The 23,822-nt window shown below is 34.7% G+C and overlaps 1 protein-coding gene across 1 annotated transcript in view; it reads right to left on the reverse strand.

The window, feature by feature from the left end:
- Nucleotides 1–315: 315 nt before the first annotated feature.
- The window catches only part of SP3 (Sp3 transcription factor), a 52,126-nt gene continuing 28,619 nt past the window's right edge, over nt 316–23,822 (reverse strand). Inside the window, exons 5-7 of the mRNA XM_069068429.1 lie at nt 6,873–7,065; nt 4,926–5,122; nt 316–2,072 (exon numbers count right to left, since the gene is read on the reverse strand). Of these exons, the coding sequence (XP_068924530.1) occupies nt 1,756–2,072; nt 4,926–5,122; nt 6,873–7,065 (707 nt within the window). The 3' untranslated portion in view covers nt 316–1,755. The remainder of the gene's footprint in view (nt 2,073–4,925; nt 5,123–6,872; nt 7,066–23,822) is intronic.

The following is a 23,822-nucleotide window of genomic DNA, read 5'->3' on the forward strand; positions in this document are numbered from 1 at the left end:
GGCATTGATCAACCTAGTGTAGGGCTGGTGGGTGGGCCGGCAGACTCCCCCCCCCCCCATTTCTTCAACACACAAACAAATCCAACTCATTTGCCCACAGCAAAAAAACAAATTGTCAAATATCTAGAAAATGTCTCTACAGATTTCCCAAATAAATACACTTCCAACATAATAATCTCAGCATCTATTACAGTCTCTATCTAGAATCTAAAAATAAATGAGTTCATTATAAACTAAATTGAAAGAAAACCAAAGCCACAAAATTTTCACAAATCTTACCACTGCAGTATTTTAAAGGCATAGGAATACAGCAACTCAAAAGAAAAAAAATAGTGTTTTATTAACTACCACACTGTTATAATACACTTTAAACGTACAATAAGGTAGCCTTTAAATCTGAGGTGGTCTTAAGAATAACAAATGAACAGAATTTCAAATTTTTGTAAATAGGTGAACTGCTGCAGTTATTGGTGTACATTTTAGGAAAATGGTATAGCACTTACAGACCAGTAATGTAACTTTATTTTGTACATTTTTTTCTATAATTGAAAATATAAACAATAATTATAAAAAGAAAATACAGCGTAATAAAAAAACATATATGCTTTTCAGTTAAGTGTATTGGATACATATAAATTTTAAGGGAAAAAGCAAAAAAAAAAAAAAAAAAAAGGAAAATGATTGATATTTTAAGTGCAGACTGACTACCTAGCCAAAAAAACTTCTTAAAAAAAATTCATAAAACCTCTAGTTTTCTATGACTAATATCCATGTGGTTGGAGTACTGTCACTCTGGAAGTGATTTTCTGTTATGTTTGCATATGTTATACTTCACTGGTAACTTACATGATGGCTTTTAAGGCCCTGGCAGACAGATGGTTCTTGGAAACAAGATTTGATTTAAAAAAAAAAAAAATCACTGCTAAGACGCAATACACCTTATTTTTGGTCCTCCAATGTTCAAGAAAAGGGATAATTCACAACATTGTTCTTACCACCCAAATGCCTCAACCTATACATTTTAAGCTTTTTTTAAACATTGGTTATATTGCCCAACTTCGTTATTGAAAGAATAATATTAACAAGACATCATTTTGGCAAATTAAATCTTAAACATGGCTTTTCAACAGGATTTAAAAGGTGACTATCCCTAGAGTTCCATGTTAAAATGTAGTTTTCAAAATCTTACAAGAGTAATGCTTAAAATATTGTACATAGTTAACCTAATTAAAATAATTAGCTTCAAAATGACAAATTGATGAGCTAAGTAAAGCCTACACTAGGTAACATTTGCTTGGAAACTTGATTTGTCAGTTATGCATAATAAAAATTCCAGTCATCAAGAAAATTACAAAATTTCTTTTATCGTAACATGATTTCTTTCATCCACCAACTTCTTTATCTTACAATAGATAAATACCAACATGTTCTCATTTTTACACTAAACCACACAGGATTGATGCATTTGGTTAGACTACCATTCCCATTGTTAAATTCATTTTTCTCTTTATATAACTTGGTAAAATTTTATCTCTTCTAGATTCCAAAAGTACCTACAAAACCCATGCAATTTTACCATTTTAATATACTATGGAATATCATACAAAGTAAGGCATTTCAGTGTCATGTATAACCAAGTTACTGTCAATCCAAAAATTTTTGCACATCAATAAAAAGATATCTAAGAACTTAGGAACAATATTCTTCTCACTACTGTATAAAAATAACCACAATGAATAAGTATTTGTGTAATATTTACTCCATTGTCTCATTTCCAGAAACTGTGACAAGCTGCAAAGGTATTTCAGTGTTGGTAAGGATATCTTGATTGCTGGTGGCAGAAGTATTAACAGTTCCTATCCCTGAAACAGAACCTTGTTGAATATTTGCAAGGATAAGTGTCGTTCCTCCTGCAGTAATCAAAGTATCATCTCGTGAAGCTTCTACTGATGCCAGCACTGTACTACTAGAGTGAATACCTTTTTTATTCTGATGTGTTTTAATGTGTTTGGCAAGGTGGTCACTTCTCATAAAGCGTTTTGAACATTCTGGACAAACAAACTTCTTTTCACCTGCCAGGAAAAAAAAAGTTATTTCTTTAAAAACATTGTCTTAATGCAAACTAAGATAAATGAAATTAATACTATTTTCTGTTAATCATGCTGTGAAAGAAGTTAAGACTAAGGTAAATAACACTCTTCTAGATAAACAAATAGGCTATTACTAGAAACTTCTCCAGCAATAAGGGAATGCTATCTCCTCCCTAAAGTAGAGCTAAAAGAAAGTAATAATTTGCTTTAGGCTCCAGAGTTATCATTCCTATTGCCAGATGACCCTTCATGAACTTGCCCTTTTGATATTAAAATGACTGTCCTCAGAATAGGAGTTGAATCCAAGTGGTTTTATTTTTTTGGCTACATCTGAGACGTTTATGATATTTTATATTTATGAAGAGTTATACTGTAAAAAATGTTTTATGTTCCATGTTCTTAAAGTTTAAGTGTACTTATATCTGAAGTCAAGGGGTACATTAAATATAATTACAGAGTTTGGTCAACTTATAAGTGACATGACACAATAAAATTTATAAGTGAACTCAGTGAAAACCTCACAGGGATTTTTTAAAATAAGTTTTTAAGGAAACCAAGTTCACAAAGGAGGAATATTAAAAGTATTTACAAAGAACATTGAAAAGAATGACATCATAGGGTGCTGGATTGCCAAGAAATTGACAAATATTTGTTGGGGACTGGAGGGAGGAAAGGGAATAAGCATTTATACAGCAACTACTATGTGTCAGGCACTGGGCTAATCGCTTTACAACTATCTTATCCAATCCTTAAAATAAAATTGTGAAGTAGGTGCTGTTATTATTTTGCAGTTGAAATTGAGGGCAGACAAAGATTAAGTGACTTGCCCAGGGTCACACAGCAAGTAAGTGTGTGAGGCTGGATATGAACTCAGGTCTTCCCGACTCCAGGCTGAACACTCTTGTCTTCTGTGCCACTAGTTCGCTCCCAAGCAGAAAAGAGAAACTTAATAAGGAAGTGCCTGACAACTCCAGAGAAGGAAAATCCACTAAGTCAAGGTACTTATGGAGAAAAGTTATGAACAGGAACCTCACAGGGCACTATAAGAAAAAAAACAAAACAAAAGATCTACAGGAGAGCTGGCTAGCCTGAGTGGTATCCAGACTTCAACTTTTAGAACCCTAACACATGGGGTCAAGGTAATAATAGCAGGACTGTGAACCAGTAACTTGTCTACCAGTATGGGATTTGTATTCTCTTCACAAAGCATATTTTTGTACACAACTAGATAACTGAACTTGTGCTGTGAAAAATTCACTGGTTTGGTATAGTAGAAATAAAGATAAAATGTTTAAGGTGACTGCAAAGACATGTCTCTTCTAATTATTATTAATCATCTTTTAGTGTAGAATTTTATCAACTTTATTCCAACGGCTATTATTATAAAATTTAAAGTTTCTCCTCATTCATTCTACAAGTTAATGCAAGATGAACCTTCCTTAAATACAACACTTTGTTAGCACCCTGCTAAAAAAAAATAATAAATCTCAGCACTATCTTAGGTGGGTTTTGCTTTTTGGGGGGATGGGGTGAAAGAAGTAGCGGCACAGAGAAAATAACCAGACTCACAATTTAGATTAGGATGCTTCTAACCTAATTTTCAAGTCCATCCACAGTTTGATTGCACCATTGTGATCCTACCATTTCCCAAAGACTCAGTGTTTTATTGAGACCAGTGTCTTATGGTCCTATTCCCACTTCTGGTCTCAGCTCATATATGCTTCCCCTTCACATGAAACAATCTTTCTCTTTCCCATATATCCAAATAATTCCCATTCGTTGAAGCACTCAAATGGATACCGGCTTCCATATTTCCCTACTGTTTCATGTCTGTTCATACCATTCTTACTACCCAAATTTCAGAGCAAGTTCTATTCATATGCTTTTTCATATTCACTACTAATAGATAAATCCCTAATCCTTAAACTAATGTTAACTGTTATGAGGGTGAGAACAACATCTTATTTTTTCTTTTAATTACCACATTGTACCCTAGCACAAGTACACTGCAAGCAATCAGTAAGTCATTGGCAAATGAAAAAATGGAAACTTTCACCTCAGTACCAGGAAATCAGGAAACCCTGGGTGAGCTTTATCATCGTGCAAAACATAATAACAGAAGAATTGGTGAGACAGACACTGAGTACCACTGTGTAATTTTTGTTTCTTCCCACCCTACCATCAATAAAATGGATATGCTGTCCATGACTTATCCACCATGATGAAGATGTGGAAAGTAAACAAGAAAAGTAAACACAAACTATTCAGTTAAGAGAGTCATGAGTAAATCAAGAAAATTAATTTTGAGAGCTAACAGAAGGAACAATCATAATAGCAAAAGAATGGGACTAAATCTTCAATGATTTTAACAAATCCTAACCATAAACTTTATTTTAAGGTATGAATAAAACTAGTAAAATTCTTTGGATTTAATGATCAATTCAATGAATGTCTTCTAAACTGGTGCCACTGGAAACAAAAATGAATATATTTTATTATCACTAGCTTACACTTAAGTTTCACCAAAAACAAAACAACGCTGATTTTTAAAAAATGCTTACTGTCTTTAAAAAGACCACAATTCTTTTTTTTTTTTTTGCTTTTTTTGGAGGGGGAAGGGCAGGGCAATTGGGGGTAAGCGACTTGCCCAAGGTCACACAGCTAAGTAAGAGTTAGGTGTCTGAGGCTGGATTTTAACTCAGGTCCTCCTGACTCCAGGGCTGGTGCTCTATTCACTGTGCTACCTGGCTGCCCCAAGACCACAATTCTTAAAGATTAGCAGATAAGTAGACTCACACTCTACATTTTAATTCATTAAAAACAAATGTTAGTAACCTGTATGTGTTCTTCTGTGCCGTTGTAATTCATCACTTCGAGTAAATCTTTTCCCACAGAACATCCAGTTACAAACAAAAGGACGTTCCCCAGAATGCCAACGAAGGTGAGCTCTCAAGTGTGATGTCTTCCCATAAACTTTACCACATCCTGGTATGTGACAAATATGTTGTTTCTTTTTCCCAAGATTGGCACCTCTAAAAAAAGAAAGAGACACACACTCATGTATATGGTTATAGAAAAAAAATTCAAACCAAAGCTCATTGAGATTTATTCACAATTTATCATGTTCCATTTTATGTAAAACTCAAGACTATGAAGGAAATCAGAAACTAGCATTTCATCAATTTCACTTTTAAAAAATACAATTTCCTCATACAAAATATATGAATAAAAATTACACTCAATAATAAACATGACTACTGTCCAAAAAACTTAAGATACCCTCTATTGGTTTGTTTTTAGAGGTTATTTAGAATTTTTGAAAAGATGATAAAATATGACTTTTTCAACATAAGTTTAATTTCAAATTAATTTGAATATTTTAAAATGCAGGTCTGTTGTTTATAGCCATAGTATAATTAACTACTGGAACTGTTGGAGTCATTGAAACTTTTAACAATATTTTATACAGGTCATTTTCAGCCTACAAAGCTTTTATTTAATTTTTACAGACCATAATGAATGAAAATATGTACTGAGAAGGTGGCTTAGTAATATAATTAGTTACCTGAAAACATAATTATTGAATTACATGCCCATATTCTGAACATACTTACTCTAAATTGGAGGTATGCTTGGAAAAGGCAAGAAATGTGGATTGCTCTAATTTACCAGTAAGTTTTTCCTAAATGGATGTATGCAACTTCCATTCAAGCTGTTAGATTTGCCTTTCTAGAGTCAGGCAAAAAAAAAAAACAACTAATCTAAACCCTTTTCCACATAACAGTCCTTCAAGATACTTCAAAAGACTGTAATCATGTACAACACATATACCTTTCTCTTTCCAGGCTAAATATCCTACCCCATTCCTTCAACCAATCCTCATATCTGGCACATTCTTCAGTCCTTTCACCATCCTAATTATTTTCTGGCACGTTCCAATTTGTCTCTGTCATTTCTATAATATGGTGCCCACCACTGACCCATTATATTGCAGAGGTGGTCTGAACAGAGAAGAGAAGTTTGCCATGACATCAGGGAGGTGCTGCCATGACACGTAAATGAATTGGATTTAAGTGAGGGAGGGTTGTACAAAGTCACTAGCCTCACTTTGTCCTCCAGAGTCATTTGGGCCCAGTGGTAAGATGTAGATCAGGATGACTGGAGACGACCCCGGATACAGTGCAAGACCATGGCCTTTTTAAACTAAGGTCTTTCCCAGGTCTCAGTTTGACTGAGGCCAGTGTTTAAGAATAAGTAAAAAATGAGGCAGAGAATGGCCTCTATAATCTAGCCAAAAAGAAAAAAATCAATCTGGGAGGGGAAGGCTCTCAGGGTTTCTGGACAAAACAGAAACAACTGCTATTTACATTCACGCTGAGCCAACTGGGGCCTAAACAATGACCAAATCTTAAAAAAAAAAAAAAAAACTTCTCTTTGCATATGAGCCAGTTTTTATATAGGACTTAACAGCATCCACTAACACAATGTCATTATTGGCTACAGTCAAAATGTTTACACGAAACATTTTAAGTTTTCAACATAATAAATGACAGTGGAGAAAATGCTATTAAATACTTAAAAGATAATTCAGGAGGATTTTGAAAAAAAAATTGGTCAAGTGTCTTAATGATTAGTCATTAAAAATCATCTACATTTGTCCTTTTTAAACAAATAAAATTTAGATTAACATTTGAGTTTTGCAAATGTAGATGAGGCATTTATATCAATTTCTCATTTCTGAAAAAACATATTTTCAGTATGGGGGTTTTTACATCTGCATACCTTCCACCACCTTCTTTACAGTTAGGACAGGTGCAAGCTACACGTCTAAGTCTTTTTCCTTCTTGATGTGGTTGGTCCCCTTCTTCATCTACCACCTGTACTCTCAAATGTGTTAAATCACTTGTATTCAATGTAGAATCACCGCTGAGCTGCCACTCTTCTGGATCAGGCTCTTCTTCCTTGATCCTAATATCTAAAGAAAAGAATAGTTGGGAATCAGAAGTATTTCACTGGACAGAAAGTAGGATAGCATGCCAACTGTTGTATCTATATTAGCAAAAACACTATGTATAATATCATCAAAAATAAGTTTTTAGAATATACAATCAATGGCCCTGAAGTCTCTAGCTATAAAATCTATCTTATTATAACTTTCAAATGGATGGTTTAAACAGCTAATACAGATAAATCTAAGCCAAATTCTAATGCATTAACTTATCTTTTAAAATCTATTTGTAAGTGCTACACGGAAATAAGAAGGAAAGTTTCAAACTTTAATAACTGCCAGTTATGAGTAAAAATATATCAATTATGATATAAATAGCATTTTCATATGGGAAGAAGTCCCAAAATCTTAAGACATGGTCCCTATCATCACCTTACAATTGAAGTGGGGTGAAAAAATATAAAGCAACTGAGAACCAAACTGTGAGGTACTTATCTAAGTGGTAGATTCAGGAAATGGGGAAACCACTATGGTAGGGTAATGGGGCTAGAAGCAGTAAGAAAAATCATTGTAAAAAAAAGATGAGACTATAAAGTAGGGGTTCTTAATCTGGGATATATGAATTATTTTTTTTAAATATCTTGATAAATATATTTCATATAATTGACTTCCTTTATAATTCTATTTATTTTATTTCATACTTGGCCACAAAGAAGGGATGCAGAAAAAACCCCCCTCTTCCCTGCTTCTTTGCAGGTAAGGGACCATGTTCCCCTATATAATAGTTTTACATAACATTTTTTCCCTTTTTTTAAGGGATAACTTGGTGGAACGGAAGATAAGAGAATGGAGGAATGGATATAGTAGGAAAGAAAGATGATGCAAAAACAAAAAAAAATGTGTTTTTAAATTTATAATTTTTTTTTTTTTTTTTTAGCAATTGGGGTTAAGTAACTTGCTCAAGGTTACACGGCCAGGTGTTTCTGGGTGGGTGCTAAGTATCTGAGCCCGGGATTCGATCTCCAGGTCTTCTCAACACTGGAGCCGGTGCTCTTACTTGCTGTGCTACCTGGCCGCCCCTTAAATTTATAATTTTTTTTAAAAAATAAACTTCTTTGGTTTCAGAGATTAACCTATATTGTTTACATATTTATTTATTAAACGCTGCATTACCACAGAAGAATAAAACTACAGCACAGATAAGTGGTCAAAATTATCAAAAGAAATGTAAACTATCAACAACCACATGAAAAAAATGCCCCAAATCATTAAAAAGAAATGCAAATTAAAACAAGTCCCAAGGTTTTACCTAACATCTATGAAATTGGAAAATGTTATTTCAAAAAAAAAATCGTTAGCTGATGTTGGTTGTAGGAAGTCAAGCCCAGTAATAAATATACTGTTGCTAAAAATTGTGAATTAGTTTGTTTTAGAAAACAACCAGAATATAAGTTGCTAAATTCTTCATACTCTAAGTGATTCCACTGTCAGAGCTCCAAGGAGAATGAAGAGATAAACAAAGGTTTCGTACGTGTGTGTGTGTATGTACACACACACACACACACATATATAGATACATTCTTTTTGTGGTAGCAATAAAACTAGAAACAAAGTGAGTACCCAGGGATTTGGAATTGGGAACAGACTATGGTTTATAAATGTAATACAATTATTTTCCCTTAAGAAATAATGAATATAAGGAGCTCAGATAAACACAGGATGGTTTGTGTGAACTGATGTAGTGAAAAAAAAAATACAGAACCATAAGAATATCATGCACAATGGCTTTAATTATACAAGCTAAGAACAATGCTAAGAAATCTCAACTCACATTTAATTTAATGACCAATCTCAGCCCTAAAAGACAAAATAATGAAACATATTCTCTCCCCTTCCCTCAGTTACAGGACTGGAGGAAATTTTGCATATCAGACCCACTGGACTAGTGTTAAATTTTACTTAACTGTTTTTCTCAGTTACATGAAGAGTAAAGGTAATCTCTACCAGCTCAGTTAATACTAACAAATGATAATGATATTTTTAACAGCATTAATACAACTTACAAAGGAAAGAAAGAATTACAGGTCTAAATCAGAAAATTTTGTTACTTCAAAATGTTTTACAGGACAAGATATCACAAGCAAGGTAACTAAAACTGACCTACATATTAATTAACTAAAAGGTCAATTTCCAAAGGATTCTTATGGGTCTGTCTTCATTTTTTTTTTACTTAAAAAAAATTATTTTGACATCATTTATGGTAAATGAATAAGGGATAAGGGAAAAGGAAGAAAAGGAAGATAAAGAAACAAGTATGGATTGTATAACATGAAGTTCAATCACAGCTTAAATTATCTATTTCTTTTAACAATACAACTTTCAGAATCTATTTTAGATTATATTTTAGCCTGAAAACAGGCTACTTATTTTTATAACTAGAGCTGCATCTCTCCAATTCCCATACATTTAGCTTTTCCCTGGTATTCCCTAAGTAAAAACAGATTATTATTTCATATCAGTTGTTTGGTTCTTGGAATGAATTTTCCTGACAGAAAGAAAGTAGAGAATGATTCTTTTTGGAGGGCAATGGGGGTTAAATGACTTGTCCAAGGTCACACAGCTAGTTTTTGTGTTAAGCATCTGAGGCCGGATTTGAACTCAGGTCCTCCTGACTCCAGGGCCGATGCTCTATTCACTGCGCCACCTAGCGGCCCCCCACAACGATTCTTGCATTTTCCCATGTAATGCATAAAAGCCAATGTAGCTGAAACATTCTGCAATCAAACACATGGTCAATGATACCATTGCTAACACTAAACAAAAGAGAAAACAAAAAATAAAGGATTATATCAATGTACTGATCCCCATGTTTGTGATGTACCTCCTCATCCCTGCGTCTTTCTAAATCTTTTATCTTCTTTCAAAGATCAACCCAGGTGCCACCTGCTCTGAGAGGTCTCCCCTGATCCTTCTAGTTGTTCACAGTGTTATCTTCTGTCAACTACCTTGTGATTACTTATTTTTGTGCGGATGGTGCATTATTCCTCCCTACCTTGGACTTCTGCAGTCCCTCCACCCTCACAAAAAACAAACAAAAAATGCTGAAAGCTCTTTAAAGGCAAGAACTACTTTGCTTTTTGTCTGTGTCCCTAGCACCTGGCATAGTGCATGACACATGAGTATTTAGAGTAGCCAGATGGAAACTTTGGTAGATTATCTATATTTCTGGGCACTTTCAAAAGCCCTCTATATATTTATATCAAATTTCATCACAGCATTTAAGACTTTCCTTTTCCTTGATACAAGTTTATTACTTTTGGAGTCATGATTAGGGTCAGGAGTTTACAAATGGAATTTTGAAAAGGAAAAAATGGGAGATCCAGAAAATCCAGAGGACAGAAAATGAATCTTCTCTGAAATTCAAGAGTTGGAAAACAGAGAAAGGAGACAAAGAGTAATACGTATATGTAATTTTTAACATTCACAAACTACCTATTATCTAGGAATATTAGCTTTGTTGTTTTCAGATGGGTCACATAATTAGAAAAAAAAAATGTTTGAAAAGGGAGGGCATGTTCTATGTATGATCGTAAAAGTGAAGAAAGGAGGTGGGTATGGAAAAGCTGCCAAAGTTCTTATCCTTAGGATAAGCTCAGGAGCTTTATGCAATCATGTTTCTAGGCAAAAGAAGTCCACAAGTCGATAGTAACTAAAACCATGCCTTTACTATTAAAAAGATTAGTATGCCACCAAAATAAAAGTTCAGTATCTTCTTATTACTAACATATCAAGAAAGCTAATAGTATATTATAATTAACTGATTTATTAACTGAATCTGGCATTCATATTTAATTTGGATAATACTAGATAAATATGAATTAAGGTACTTTGGATAAAATGAGACATTCTCTGTTATCAATAGCATATCACTAGGATTTTGTTGTTCTTGTCAAAGTCTAATTTTCCCTGCTTTCAATTTTTTTTTTTAGAATGCTGATGAATTTGCTTCATTTGAGTCAGTTTATTTTATTTATATTTTCCATTTAACAGGTTTCACCTGTCATGAAACAAACAGAATTAGACACAAATTTTTTTAAATCTCTAATAGTCTCATTTTGTAAGTAAGATGATTTTTGTTCTAATTAGGATTCCCTAATGAATATTTTTATAATATCAAAAGTTTGTCACATTTGTAACTTAAGATGATAGCTTTAAATTTTCTATTAATATAGCTAATTTCCTAATAGTTTGTCTTCATTGTTCTGAGAAGGAATTAAATTCTTAAGCAAAGATTTTATTTAAATTTCAGTTCTTTACCAATTAATTTGCTACCACAGAAGTCTATAATAAAAATCAATTTAAGTAATTCCTCTTTCCCCTCAAAATTCATCTGCATTTGAGTCATTTCTTTCTATAACTTTCTTCATTTTTAAAAAAAGTTTTATTTCTGAACTGTGTACTTTACTGAGGAAGGAACATGGTAAGGAGCGACTGTTCTAATCATCATTTACTACCAAGACTTCACCTTTTCTTCCTGTCTACTTTGCTTCTGTTACTCTTATGTTTTTCTGCCTTTTAAGAGAGACACAGTAAAATGTCTATATGAAAATAAATTCTACATGACCAAATCATAACAAATAATCCTAAAGGTCAAATGCTTCCCAAACTCCAGCTGACCAAAGCTTAAAATTTACATTCTAGTTTCAGGCTGGTTATGATGGCCTTATCTACCTATAGTTTCTAGTCTTCTTCCTAATTTCCAGTATCATTAACATAACTAAAGTCTTCCCTATTTAACCTCCCACATAATTCACACAGGTCCTTAGTTTCAATCCTCTAACTGGAAAATGAACCAATTCATAAGGGCAATAGCTGAGAACTGCTGGACTTTGTCAAAAACAGCGGCTGGTCTATAAACTTAAAGGCCTAACATTACCTCTCTTCTTGATGTGACAATACCATCTTCAGAAGCCTGTGCCTTTTACCCAAAAGTTTTAAGACACTAGGTAAAAGTAAACAGACTATCTCAAGCAAGTGAAAAAGAATTAAAAGTAGATTTCTCCCAAACTAAAACAATACAATAAACTGGGAGTTCCTGGTTGCTGTCAGGACACTCTGTTAGCCAACAGAGATATCTTGCCAGCTAGAGAACCAGGGTTATGAAGAATTCTGACAAAACAGAATTCTTTCACAATCAAGGATCTCTTGGCCATTCAAATCTACCCACACTGTGTTACCCCCTCCCCCAAATTTGACCCTCCCACATGAAGGCAAGAGAAATACTTTGAAAAGCTAAACTTATATGGATGAGCATGTTTTGATTTATTTGTTGACAAAATGTCTCATCTTATTACTACATATCTCATAAGAAAATGAATATAAATTTATAAAATAAAATCTATAAAGTAAAATTTATAAAATTTACTTATATATATTTATGTAAATATAAAAATTTGCTTACTATAAAAAGTAAAATTTATAAAATAAAATAAGGAAAAAAAATCTAAACAGACATATGATGAATCATTTATATATTATCTCATCTTTTAAGTTTTGTACTTCCTACCACACAGTACATTTGTACATCTATCACTCTCATTTGTGAAATGGGGATAATGATCCAATCTACTTCACAAGGTCTTGTATGAGGGAAGAGATTGGTAAAATTTAAGTGTAAGCTATAACACAGTTGAAGTGGTAAATATAGAAATACCCATTCGTACAGAATGCTAACTTGACTACCACCATATATCTAGATAAAGTTAGGGGATTTCATTTATTGTGTAAAGCCAGTCAGAATTAGTGTTCTTTTTATTCAATTTTGAGCCACAGTGCAAGAGCTTTAAGCAAGATTTCTCAGTCACAAAAAATTCGCTCCACATTTTTGCATGTGCATATGCACACAACTCATTGCTGCTTAGTCATTAGATTCTCTCTGAAACTTATGGGCTGGTTTTAAGTCTTGAATTATATAAAAAGTATACAACTGGCAGGAAAACCAAAGAATCATCTAGGTCATTCTTTTGTCTCCATGCAAAACAACAACTTATTAAACAACTCAAAAGAGACCACTATTTTTGCTCTCATTAAAAATCTCGGGGGGTGGGGGGAGGGTGTGTCGATCCATTTTCTCTTAGTAGACTCATAGAATCTAATATGAAAAGATACTTCAGAACAGAAATAAGACCAAATAAGTATTAGAAAAAAAGAAAACATCTTTTGTAAATATATGCTGAGTTTACATTTTTGAAAAGAAAAGGTATATAATATTCAGTTTCATGTATGAGCCTTTCTTTGTTCTAGTATGCATATAGAAATACTCATTTTATTTTGTGTTTAAGTTCAAGTGTATTCAGTATATTAAGTTCAGAATAAAAAAGAAATATGAGCTGTCTTGTTCTCTTCTATCTGTATACCCAGTTCTTACCCCAGTTATGGATGGTATATTCCTAATAAATGAGTTTCCGTTTAAAAAAAAAAAGATATCCTAAAAAGTCAGCTGGTACAATCACTACTCAAATCATAAATCCCATCTTAAAGATGATTTCCTCCTTCTTAATTCTAAAAAACTATCCCTTTTAATAACTCATTCTAGAATTTTAGCAAAAAATGAAAATTAAGCTAGCTCTTCTACAGCTTAAAATAACCATAAAGCATTTATTTATTTGCCTTTCTCCTGCTGTGCCACATTTCTATTTACCACTGTTTTTCACAAAGATCACTGATAGTGTTATCAGTCATATTTGCGGGTTGTTCAAGCACATACTTCCCCTTCAGAAGCTTCATAATCCAGAAGTCCAATTCAAATACTTCTTCATGTATTTTAATTCTATTCTTATCTGGCCTACTCACATTGGAAAGCGTTACAGGTAAAAGACATCTCCATAATGTTATGATCTCTGTTCTTACCTTTAGCTAAATGACCCAAAAGTTTTAGATGAAATTCCTACGTCTTCTCTATTCACCACACTTAGGACCCCAAATCAACTTTCTAATTAGAATACGAAAGTCTATTAAGCTAGGAAACAAAATAAATTTCCATCACACACACACACACACACACACACACACACACACACACACACACACTACACACTACACACTCTGGTTTGATATTAAATCGTGAGAAATTTAAAAATAGACAGTTTCAGAAAAACCTGGAAAAATTTTCATGAACTGATACAGAGTGAAGTGAGTGAAGCCAGAGGGAAAAATGTATATAACAATATTGTAAGGAAAAAAAGAACTTCAAAACTCTGAACATGCAATGACCAACTAAAAAGGTAACTGAAGCATGCTATCCACATCCTGAATTCAAGAGGCAGTCTTACATTTTTCTAAAAATGTGTGCATTACTTTTGCTTAGTCAAGTTTATATCCTAGTTATTTCTTCTACTTGGGAGAGGGAATTTTAGGGGTAAAAGATATTTAAAAAGTATTGCCCCCCCCCCGAAAAAAAAAAACATCATTTAAAATTCAAAGAAGAGAAGACAACAGACAAGGACAGGTTTGAAATTAACATGAAGATATCATATATTTTTTTAAAAAGCTATAGAAATTCTTTGTTTCACATAGAAATCTTTTTCTGTTTTACTCTGTATATGAAAATGTCATTTTCATATTTGTTATAAATCAGAATAACATAAAAAATCATAGCTTGAAGAGCTCTATCTCATAGTAAAATCTGGAGCTGAAAAAGACTGTAGAGATTATCTAGTCCAATTTAAGGCTACACAGGCAGTAATTAAGGGAATCTAGAAAATAATAAAGGTTGTCATATTAACATTCATTTAAATAGCAACTACTTTAAAAGTTTTTTTTTCTTACTTTGCATCATTACCTCCCCCCCAAAAAAGGATGCAAGGACAAGTTTTTAATAATCCCAATTCAGTAATGTTATTCTTAATCTTCACAGTCTCTACATCCAGAATAAACAGATGGGGTGGCTAGGTGGCATAGTGAATAGAGCACTGGCCCTGGAGTCAGGAGGACCTGGGTTCAGATCCAGCCTCAGACACTTAACACACACACACACACAAAACTAGATGTGTGACCATGGGCAAGTCATTTAAACCTAAGTGCCCTCCAAAAACAAAACAAAACAAAAAGAATAAACAGACCACGTAACATGCAGTATTTTACAGAGTACAGCCTAGTGACTGATATCTCTCCAAGGACCAGTAAGGTTGCTAAATGAGAGATTTTTGACAACAAGGTTAGCCACAAAGGTAATAAATTTTTGTTGACCACAGGATCCCAGAAAACAGAAAAAATAGCTAACAATCCTATGTGGCCTCCAACTTCTTCAATGTCTGAGTATAAGAACATGCAAAATATCTTTCCTAACAAACTGACTTTACTAGAAGGACCAAACTTCATCCAATTTTATATTCTCAAAATGATTAAAAGTAGTAGAGATCAGAATTTATAGCTAAATGGATAGATGGCTCAGAGGTTCTATTCTAAGAAGCAACTAAGGAGCCAGCAGAACTGGGTTGGCAACAAGAAACCCCATGTCATGAGAGATCTGATGTGACATAAAATACCTACAAAACACAATAACAGTAATTGCGGTTTATAAGCTAATATATGTGAAAGGGATAAAGAGGTAAAGAAATTCTATTAAAATTCTGGTAAAATTCTCAATAAGAAAATATATTGGCTGGCTGGAGGGACTCCAGATCAACAGCAGCTGTGGCGTTCTCTAGAATTATCAACACATAGATGCAAAGGACAAAGTGAGAGGTCAGTGCACTGTGGACTTTGGGACCCAGTAAGTGGGAGTACATCGGCTTTTGCCCCTGAGATCGAGAAGCCGCTGAGATGCCCCGTACAGCCAGCCAGCGCCACATGGCAGCTTCAGCTCCTTGCCTGCAGAGTGTAGGGAGACCAAGTGACCAGTCTGAAGGGTAACTGCTCTCACTTTAACCTGCTTGAATATGGATTGCAGTCTAGGGTGGAGGTCCTGGGGTGTGTGACCAGCTTGCCAGAGTGTGTGGAGGCTTCAGAGAAAGCACCCAATTAATACCTCCGGCAGCTGAGAAAACCCCAGTGTTTGGGACGAAAGCTCCCCTGTCTGGTGGCAGAATCCTACTGTGGCAAAATGCCCAGGGTCAAGTGACTGAGGGGCGACATGACCAGGCAAAGGAAACAAAGCAGACAGAAGATTCCAACATTAGACTCCTATTTTGGGGACAAAAAAGGAGCAAAGCATGAAACAGGAGGAAGACAGTGAAGTCAGAACTTCTGCACCAAAAGCTTGAAAGGAAAATACGAGCTGGTTACAGGCCATAGAGGACCTTCAGAAGCAGATAAGAGAAGTGGAGGAAAAATTGGGAAGAGAAATGAGAACAATGCAAGAAAATTATCAGAGAAATGAGAGTCAACAGCCTGACTGAGGAAAACCACACCTTAAAAAATAAACTAACTCAAATGGCAAAAGAGGCTCAAAAAGGCAATGAGGAGAAGAATGCTTTAAAAAGCCAAATTTGCCAGATGGAAAAAGAAATCTCAAAAGCTCAATGAGGAGAATCATTGCTTCAGAATTAGACTGGAGCAAATAGAAGTTAATGACTTTATGAGAAATCAAGATGCTGTTAAAAAGATCCAAACAAATGAAAGAATAGAAGGCAATGTGAAATATCTCATGGGAAAAACCATTGACCTGGAAAATAGATACAGGAAAGATAATTTTAAAATTATTGAACTACCTGAAAGCCATGATCAAAGTAAGAATCTAGAAATCATCCTCCAGGAAGTTCTCAAGGAAAATTGCCCTGATGTTTTAGAACCAGAGGGCAAAATAGAGGTTGAAAGAATCCACCGATCACCTCCTGAAAAAGATCCCAAAAAGAAAACTCCTAGGAATATTATAGCCAGGTTCCGGAATTCCCACATCAAGGAGAGAACATTACAAGCAGCCAGGAAAAAACAATTTGAATACTGTGGAAACACAATCAGGATAACCCAGGATCTGGCAGCTTCTATACTGAGGGATCGAAGGGCTTAGAACATGATATTCCAAAAGTAAAAGGAGCTGGGATTAAAACCAAGAATCACCTACCCAGCAAAACTGAGTATCATGCTTCAGGGGAAAATATGGTCATTCAGTGGAAGAGGACTTTGAAGCATTTTTGATGAAAAAAACAGAGTTGAATAGAAAATCAGACATTCAGATACAAGAAGCAAGAGAAGCATGAGAAGGTAAACAGGGAAAAGAAATCATGAGGACCTTATCAAAGTTGAACTATTAACATTCCTACATGGAAAAACAATAATTATAACTGATGAAACTCTTCTCAGTATGGAAATAGTTGAAGGGAATAGAACTACATATATATATATATGTATATATATATATATATATATATATAAGGGTATATGGGCATATGAATACATATGTGAATGTGTGTATATATGTCTACAGGTATACATAGACAGAGGGAACAGGACTAATTTAATAGGAAGGGATAATACTTAAAAGGTGAAATTAAGAAGTGAGAGAGGAATATAATGAGAGGCGATGGGGAGAGACAGAATGGGGTAAACTATCTCATATAGAAGAGGCAAGTGAAAATGGTTACAATGGAGGGGAAGAATAGGAAGGCAAAAGGGAATGGGTCAACCTTATTCTCATTGAATTTGGCTTTGGGAGAGAATGAAATACACACTAAATAGGGTATCTCACCCTACAAGAGAGTAGGGGGGAAGGAGATGCGAGGGGGCGATGATGGAAAGGTGGGTAGACTGGGGGGGGAGGAAAGTTGGAAGCACCCACTTTTGAAAAGGGACGGGATCAAAGTAGAGAATAGAACAAGTGGGAGGTGGGATAGGAGGGAGGGAAATATAGTCAGTCTTTTACAATATATCTACTATGTTAATGTTTTGCATTAGCTACACATGTACAACCTATACTGAACTACTTATCATCCCAGTAAGGGTGGGTGACAAGGGAGGAAGGGAATGAATCTGGAATTCAAAGTTTTAAAATCAAATGTTTAAAAAAATATATATACACACTATTATCAATACTATTTTACATGTAATTGAGAAATAAGATATACAGAGACTGGGGCATAGAGATCCACCATGCCCTACTGGAAAAGTCGAAAGGGGTATGGGAGAAAATATGGGAGAGAGCAGATTGGAGGAGGGAATATCCTGTGCAACTGCTATTTTGGGGTGGGGGAGAAACTTGTAACTCAAAATCTGGCAGAAATGAATGATGTAAACCAGAAGTTAATAAAACATTTGAAAAATGGAAAAAAATATATACCTTGCATGACTTTCAGAATGGGCACAAGGAATAACAACCCTACTGAAAAACAGTTGAAGATCAAGAAGTCAATTAGCTTATAATATACCTTGTTTAAGAAGTTAAAAAAAAAAAAGTAACTGATAAGGAGGATCTAAAAGTAATAAAAAATTAAACTGACTTGGTTTTGATACCAGGAAATATTTGGTTATTGGTATATCTATAGTACACTCAAACTGATTAGCTGGAACAAAATGTAAAGATGGAGATTACCTCAGGAAAACCGAAAGGATTTAAAACAATTGGTACAATGAAAAGTCCCAAAACAGCTTCACCAACAAATGTATCTTTCCAAGTAGAGAAAAAACAGCATTTGCATCACCAAGGGAATACACTAATTTGAAAACATTTTAGAGGTAGAAAATTATAAAGACTAAACACAGTATGACCTTAAAAATAAAACAATGCAAAGCAGTGGAGGATCTTTACAAAAAATTTGATGATGAAAATGATGATGGTAACCAGCATTTATGCAGTGCTTTAAGTTTTGCAAAGTGCAAAGATATTTGTAAAAATATCTCATTTTATCCTGACCTATTTTGCAGATGTGGAAAAGGAGGAAGGCAAAGGCTAAGTGACTTGCCCATGGTCACAAAGCAAGAAAGTATCTCAAGCTGAATTTGAAGTCAGGTATTCTTGAGGCCCAGTTCTCTAACCACAATGTTGCCCTCAATCTTTTCATGGGGTATCTCAACAAGTCAATCCCCCCAAAATTTTAGATTGAAATCGGGAGGGTAAAAAACAGCTGCAAAATAGTACTGATCTGTGCCAGGCACTGTGCTATGCCATGGAGATAGAAAAGCAAAAACATATCTGTCCTCAGGAAACTTATTCTAATAGACAAACAACATATAAATAGGCCAAATAAGATAACTAGAAAACACATACAAAGCAAATATCATACATCATTGACAACACCACTTAGGTGATGCAGAGGATCAAGTCAAGTGCTGGGCCCTAGAGTAAGGAAGACCTGAGTTCAAAACCTGTTTCTGACACTTACTAGCTGTGTGACCTTGGGCAAGTCACTTAAGCTGTTTACTTCAATTTCTTCCTTTGTGAAATGGGGATAACAACATGTACTTCCCAAGGCAGTTGTCTCGATCAATTGAAATAGTTGTAAAACACTTAGCACAGTGTTTGGTACTTAGAAGGTATTATTATTACCAGAATCACTACATTAGAATAACACACCTAAGTACTCAATGTACTTTGTGAGAAAGTAGCAATGGCAACTAAGATGACAAAGTCTGAAAACGGGTTTACAACACCTCTTTCCTCTCAACAAAGGCTTTCACTTATTCTTAGAACTTAACTGAGAAAATACTGGCCCCCATCCATCTTGGGCTCACTCTTCTCTCCTACACTAAGCCTCAAAAAAACTCTACCCTCTCCCCCCTCTCTTCTCCTCTGCTCCAGCCTCAAAGGAAAATGTTTTCTTCTTGTCAAGGGCAGCCCATCTAATTGTGCACTTGAGTCCATCCCCTCTTGACTGTGGAATGGTGGTCTCCTTTCCTGCCTATCCTTCACCTTCAACTGCCAGAAGATCCTCAACTCCTGATAAAAATGTGCCTTTGGTTCCTACAGGTAGGTGACCTCCTACTTAATACGACCACTTCTAGTCTCAGTGTCCTTTCTTGAATTATGACCCATGTGCTGCATCCTAATGATAGATGTCACCCAAGACAGTCTTGGATCCTCCTCTCTCTAGGTGAACCACTCCTAAATCCACACCTAGCATTTACTTCTCTCAGGAACTCCAGTAGGGATTCTACTGTTACCAACTGCCTGCTTCTTTTAACACCACCACATGGATGTCCCATGGATGTCCCCTTAACCTCTCTAACTCAGAACATGATAGTAAAAGAACTCATTTTCCTGCTTAACCTTGCTCTTCCTCCAAACTTCCTTATTTTTGTCAGAACAAGACATAAATGAATCTTCCCCCGCAAAAATATAAACAAAACCAGATGGATTTACAAGAAAATTCTACTGAATATTCAAAGAACAATTACTTCCAACATTATACAAACTATTCCCAAAAACAGCAAAAGAAGAGATCCTACTTTATGACCAGGTATAATCTTTACCAGGAAAGCAGGACTTGTTCAATACTAGGAATAAGATAAAATATGATAAACCATAATAATAACAAGAACAACAAAAAATCATGATTCTACCAACAACTGCTGAAAAGGCTTATTTTTTTTAATGCTTTTATTCATATCTTCTTATTTTTACATATTTCCCCAGCATTTTTCCCACCCCCCTTTCAGAAAGCCATCCCACAGAACAATTAATATATTATTTGTATGATATATTATTGTATATTATGTATAATATATAATAAATAAAATAAAGCTATGAAATACCTGAAATGGTTAACATAATACTCCCTTATAAAAGTAAGTACTATGTATATAAAACAAGAACCAGCATTATATGGAACGAAGATAAACTAGTGGCCATTCCAATAAGGATCAAAGTAAAAAGCATGGATGTTCACTGTCACCATTACTAAATATCATGCTACTAAATGTAATTTTGTAAAAAGGCAAGAAAAATTTGAATAGACAAAAAAGAAACAAATTTTTCACTTTTTGCAAACTGTATAATGATGTATTTAAGAAAACCCTAAAGAATCAAATAAAAATTAATAGAAACAGTGACTTCAACAATGCAGCAAGATATAAAGTAAATTCACATATATCATCAGTATTCCTATGTATTACCAACAAAGCTCAGGAGAAAAGGTAGAAACTCCATTAAAATGGCTACCATGTATACTTAAGAGTCTACCTACCAACATAAACACAGCAGCCATATGAATACAATTATAAAACACTGTTTAAGCAACCAATAATAACTGTTATTTGTGTAATAATAATGAGAGCAGCTAACACTTAATAAAGTACTTTAAGGGTTCACAAAGCAAACTTTTTAAAATATTACCTCATTTCATCCTCATAATCACACCCTGAGAGGTGCATGCTGTTATTTTCCCTAGTCACCACCAGCTACACCGCTTTGGGACTTCTCTGGATCTCTTCATCTTGCCTTCCTTACCCAGGAAATTCATCATAGACTGAATCTGACTCATCCTCACATCTCATCAGTAGCCTCTGCCCCTCTGACTGGAGGGCAGGACATCTATTTAAAGGAGACCAACACAGTTTTTCTCCCCATTTCCCACCAGCTACACTGCTTCTGGATTTCTCTGGAACTTTCCAAAATCTCCCTACCCTGGCAATGAGTACCTTCCCTCCCACTACTTTCAGCTTCCTTTGTGTGCATTTTTCTCCCATTAGATTGTAGGACCCCTGAGGACAGGGGCTATTTTTTATATTTGTAACTCCAGAGTTTAGCACCGTGCCTGACACATAGCAGGCACTTAAATGCTTACTGACTCACTCATTTTTAAATTCTTTGTAATGCAACTTCAGCTTCTAAAATCACAACTCAACTGAAACTGGGTTTTCTAATGTTACCAATTATTTCCCAATTATTAAGCCAAATGGCCTTTTTTCTTCTTGACTTCATAATAACTCAGTAACTTTTTACTGTTGACCATATTTTCCTCCTAGACTCTGCTCCCTGGTTATCTCATAGCTTTCCCTTTCTTTTTCCTCAAACAGCTACCATTGTTCCCCTAGATCACCTCTATCCTAGGGTGCTATAATAGACTCCTATGTGGTTGCTCAGCCTCTTCCCTCATTATCTAAGGCTCACATAGCTGTCAAATTGATATTCCTAAAGCACCAGTTTGCCCACCTCACTGCCTAGCTAGAGCAACTTCAGTCACTCCCTATAGCCTTTGTATAAAAATATCCTAAGTATGTCTCACCTCAGGTTCAGAGAATCCCCTAGCTTCCTTTAAAACAACTCAGGGGCCACCTCTAAGGAGGCTTAACTAAAAATGTTAGTGCTCTTCCTCAATCAACTAGAAATCAGTTTGTGTTTACTTGGTATATATTTTAGATATGCATACTTGTTAATAAGTCTTTTCCAGGCCCAGCCCCTCAACATATGCAAAGTAAATGCTTCCTTAAGGGAGGTGGCTGTTAAGATTTAGTTTTTTGGTCTTTGTGTCACCAGTGCCTAGGGCATCATACTTAGGAGACACCCAATAAATGTTTATTGGATTGGATCAATCTTGCACCTGTACTCTTTTCCCCATTCAAATAAGCACTATCCTAATTCAGAGCCTCACCATTTCTCAACTAAATTATTACAGGGGCCTCCTAATTGCTATCATAGTAGTCTCTCTCCTTTCCAATGTGTCCAACACAATTGCCAGTCAATCAATAAGCATTTATTAAACATCTACTTTGTGCCAGACACAGTACTAAGCACTGGGGATACAAAAAGAGGTTACAATCCCTGCTCTCAAGGGGCTACCAAAGTAATTTTCCTAGGGCACAAGTTTTGACCATTTCTCTATCCCTATCCTCTCACATAAAGACTTTACAGTCTGGCTCCATCATACCTTTCCAGGATTACTTCACATTACTGTCTTTTATACATTCAATATTCCTGCCAACCCTCTAAGTGCTGATCCCCAAACTCAATATTTCATCTCTTTTTCTCTATGCCTTTACTTGTCTAGCACATAATTCCTACTCATGTCTACCTCTCAGAATCTTGATGGTCATTCAAGGCTGAACTCAAGTCCTACCTTTTAATCATCCTTTCACACCCAAGTTACTAATGATTTCTTGCTCATTAAGTTATCTTGTATTTGTTTTTTGTGTATAAATTGTATTTCATCTTCGCCCCACCTCCTCATACCAATAGAATTAGAGATTCTTTAAGGAAGAAACTATTTCTATCTTTGTACCCCACAGAATCTAACAGCTCCCTGCACAAAATAACATGTTAAATGGAACTGAGCTAACCAAGTAACACAGGACAGAATAGCATAGTATAGTGGTTCCCAATGTTTTTTGTGAACCTATTTTGATAACAACAACTACAAGAAAAATCTCCTGTGTATCCAAGTATACTACTTATAAGTCTTAAATTTATTCATTAAAAGTTTACGGTGGCTATAATAGTTTTTGCCACCAAAAGTTCCAAATTAAAATTCAGATTCCATTATTATAATTACAAAATACAAAAATTTTATTCTACCTATAACTTTGAAACTCTAACATAAAACAATAAACTATGTTATATGTAACATTCTGTAAGAATTAAAAGAAGTGATCCAGGAAGTTCTCCTAAGCATACTACTACTACCTATAAAACCTCATATTAATTTTTTTTTACAAATTTTGTTGAATATAATATTTTTAATTAAGTAAGTCACAACTTGGAAGATATTTTAACATAAAATCATATATAAACATAATTTCAATATTAGACTTTTTTATTTAAACAAAGTTTCATAACATTAACTCAATACCAGACAAATACAGCCTTAAAAAATACGAGCTGGTTACAGGCCATAGAGGACCTTCAGAAGCAGATA

Source organism: Petaurus breviceps, unplaced genomic scaffold (genome assembly GCF_028583685.1).
Source record: "Petaurus breviceps papuanus isolate PSGF00001 unplaced genomic scaffold, PetGlider_PUasm1.0 90763, whole genome shotgun sequence".
In the NCBI taxonomy this organism is placed as follows: domain Eukaryota; kingdom Metazoa; phylum Chordata; class Mammalia; order Diprotodontia; family Petauridae; genus Petaurus; species Petaurus breviceps.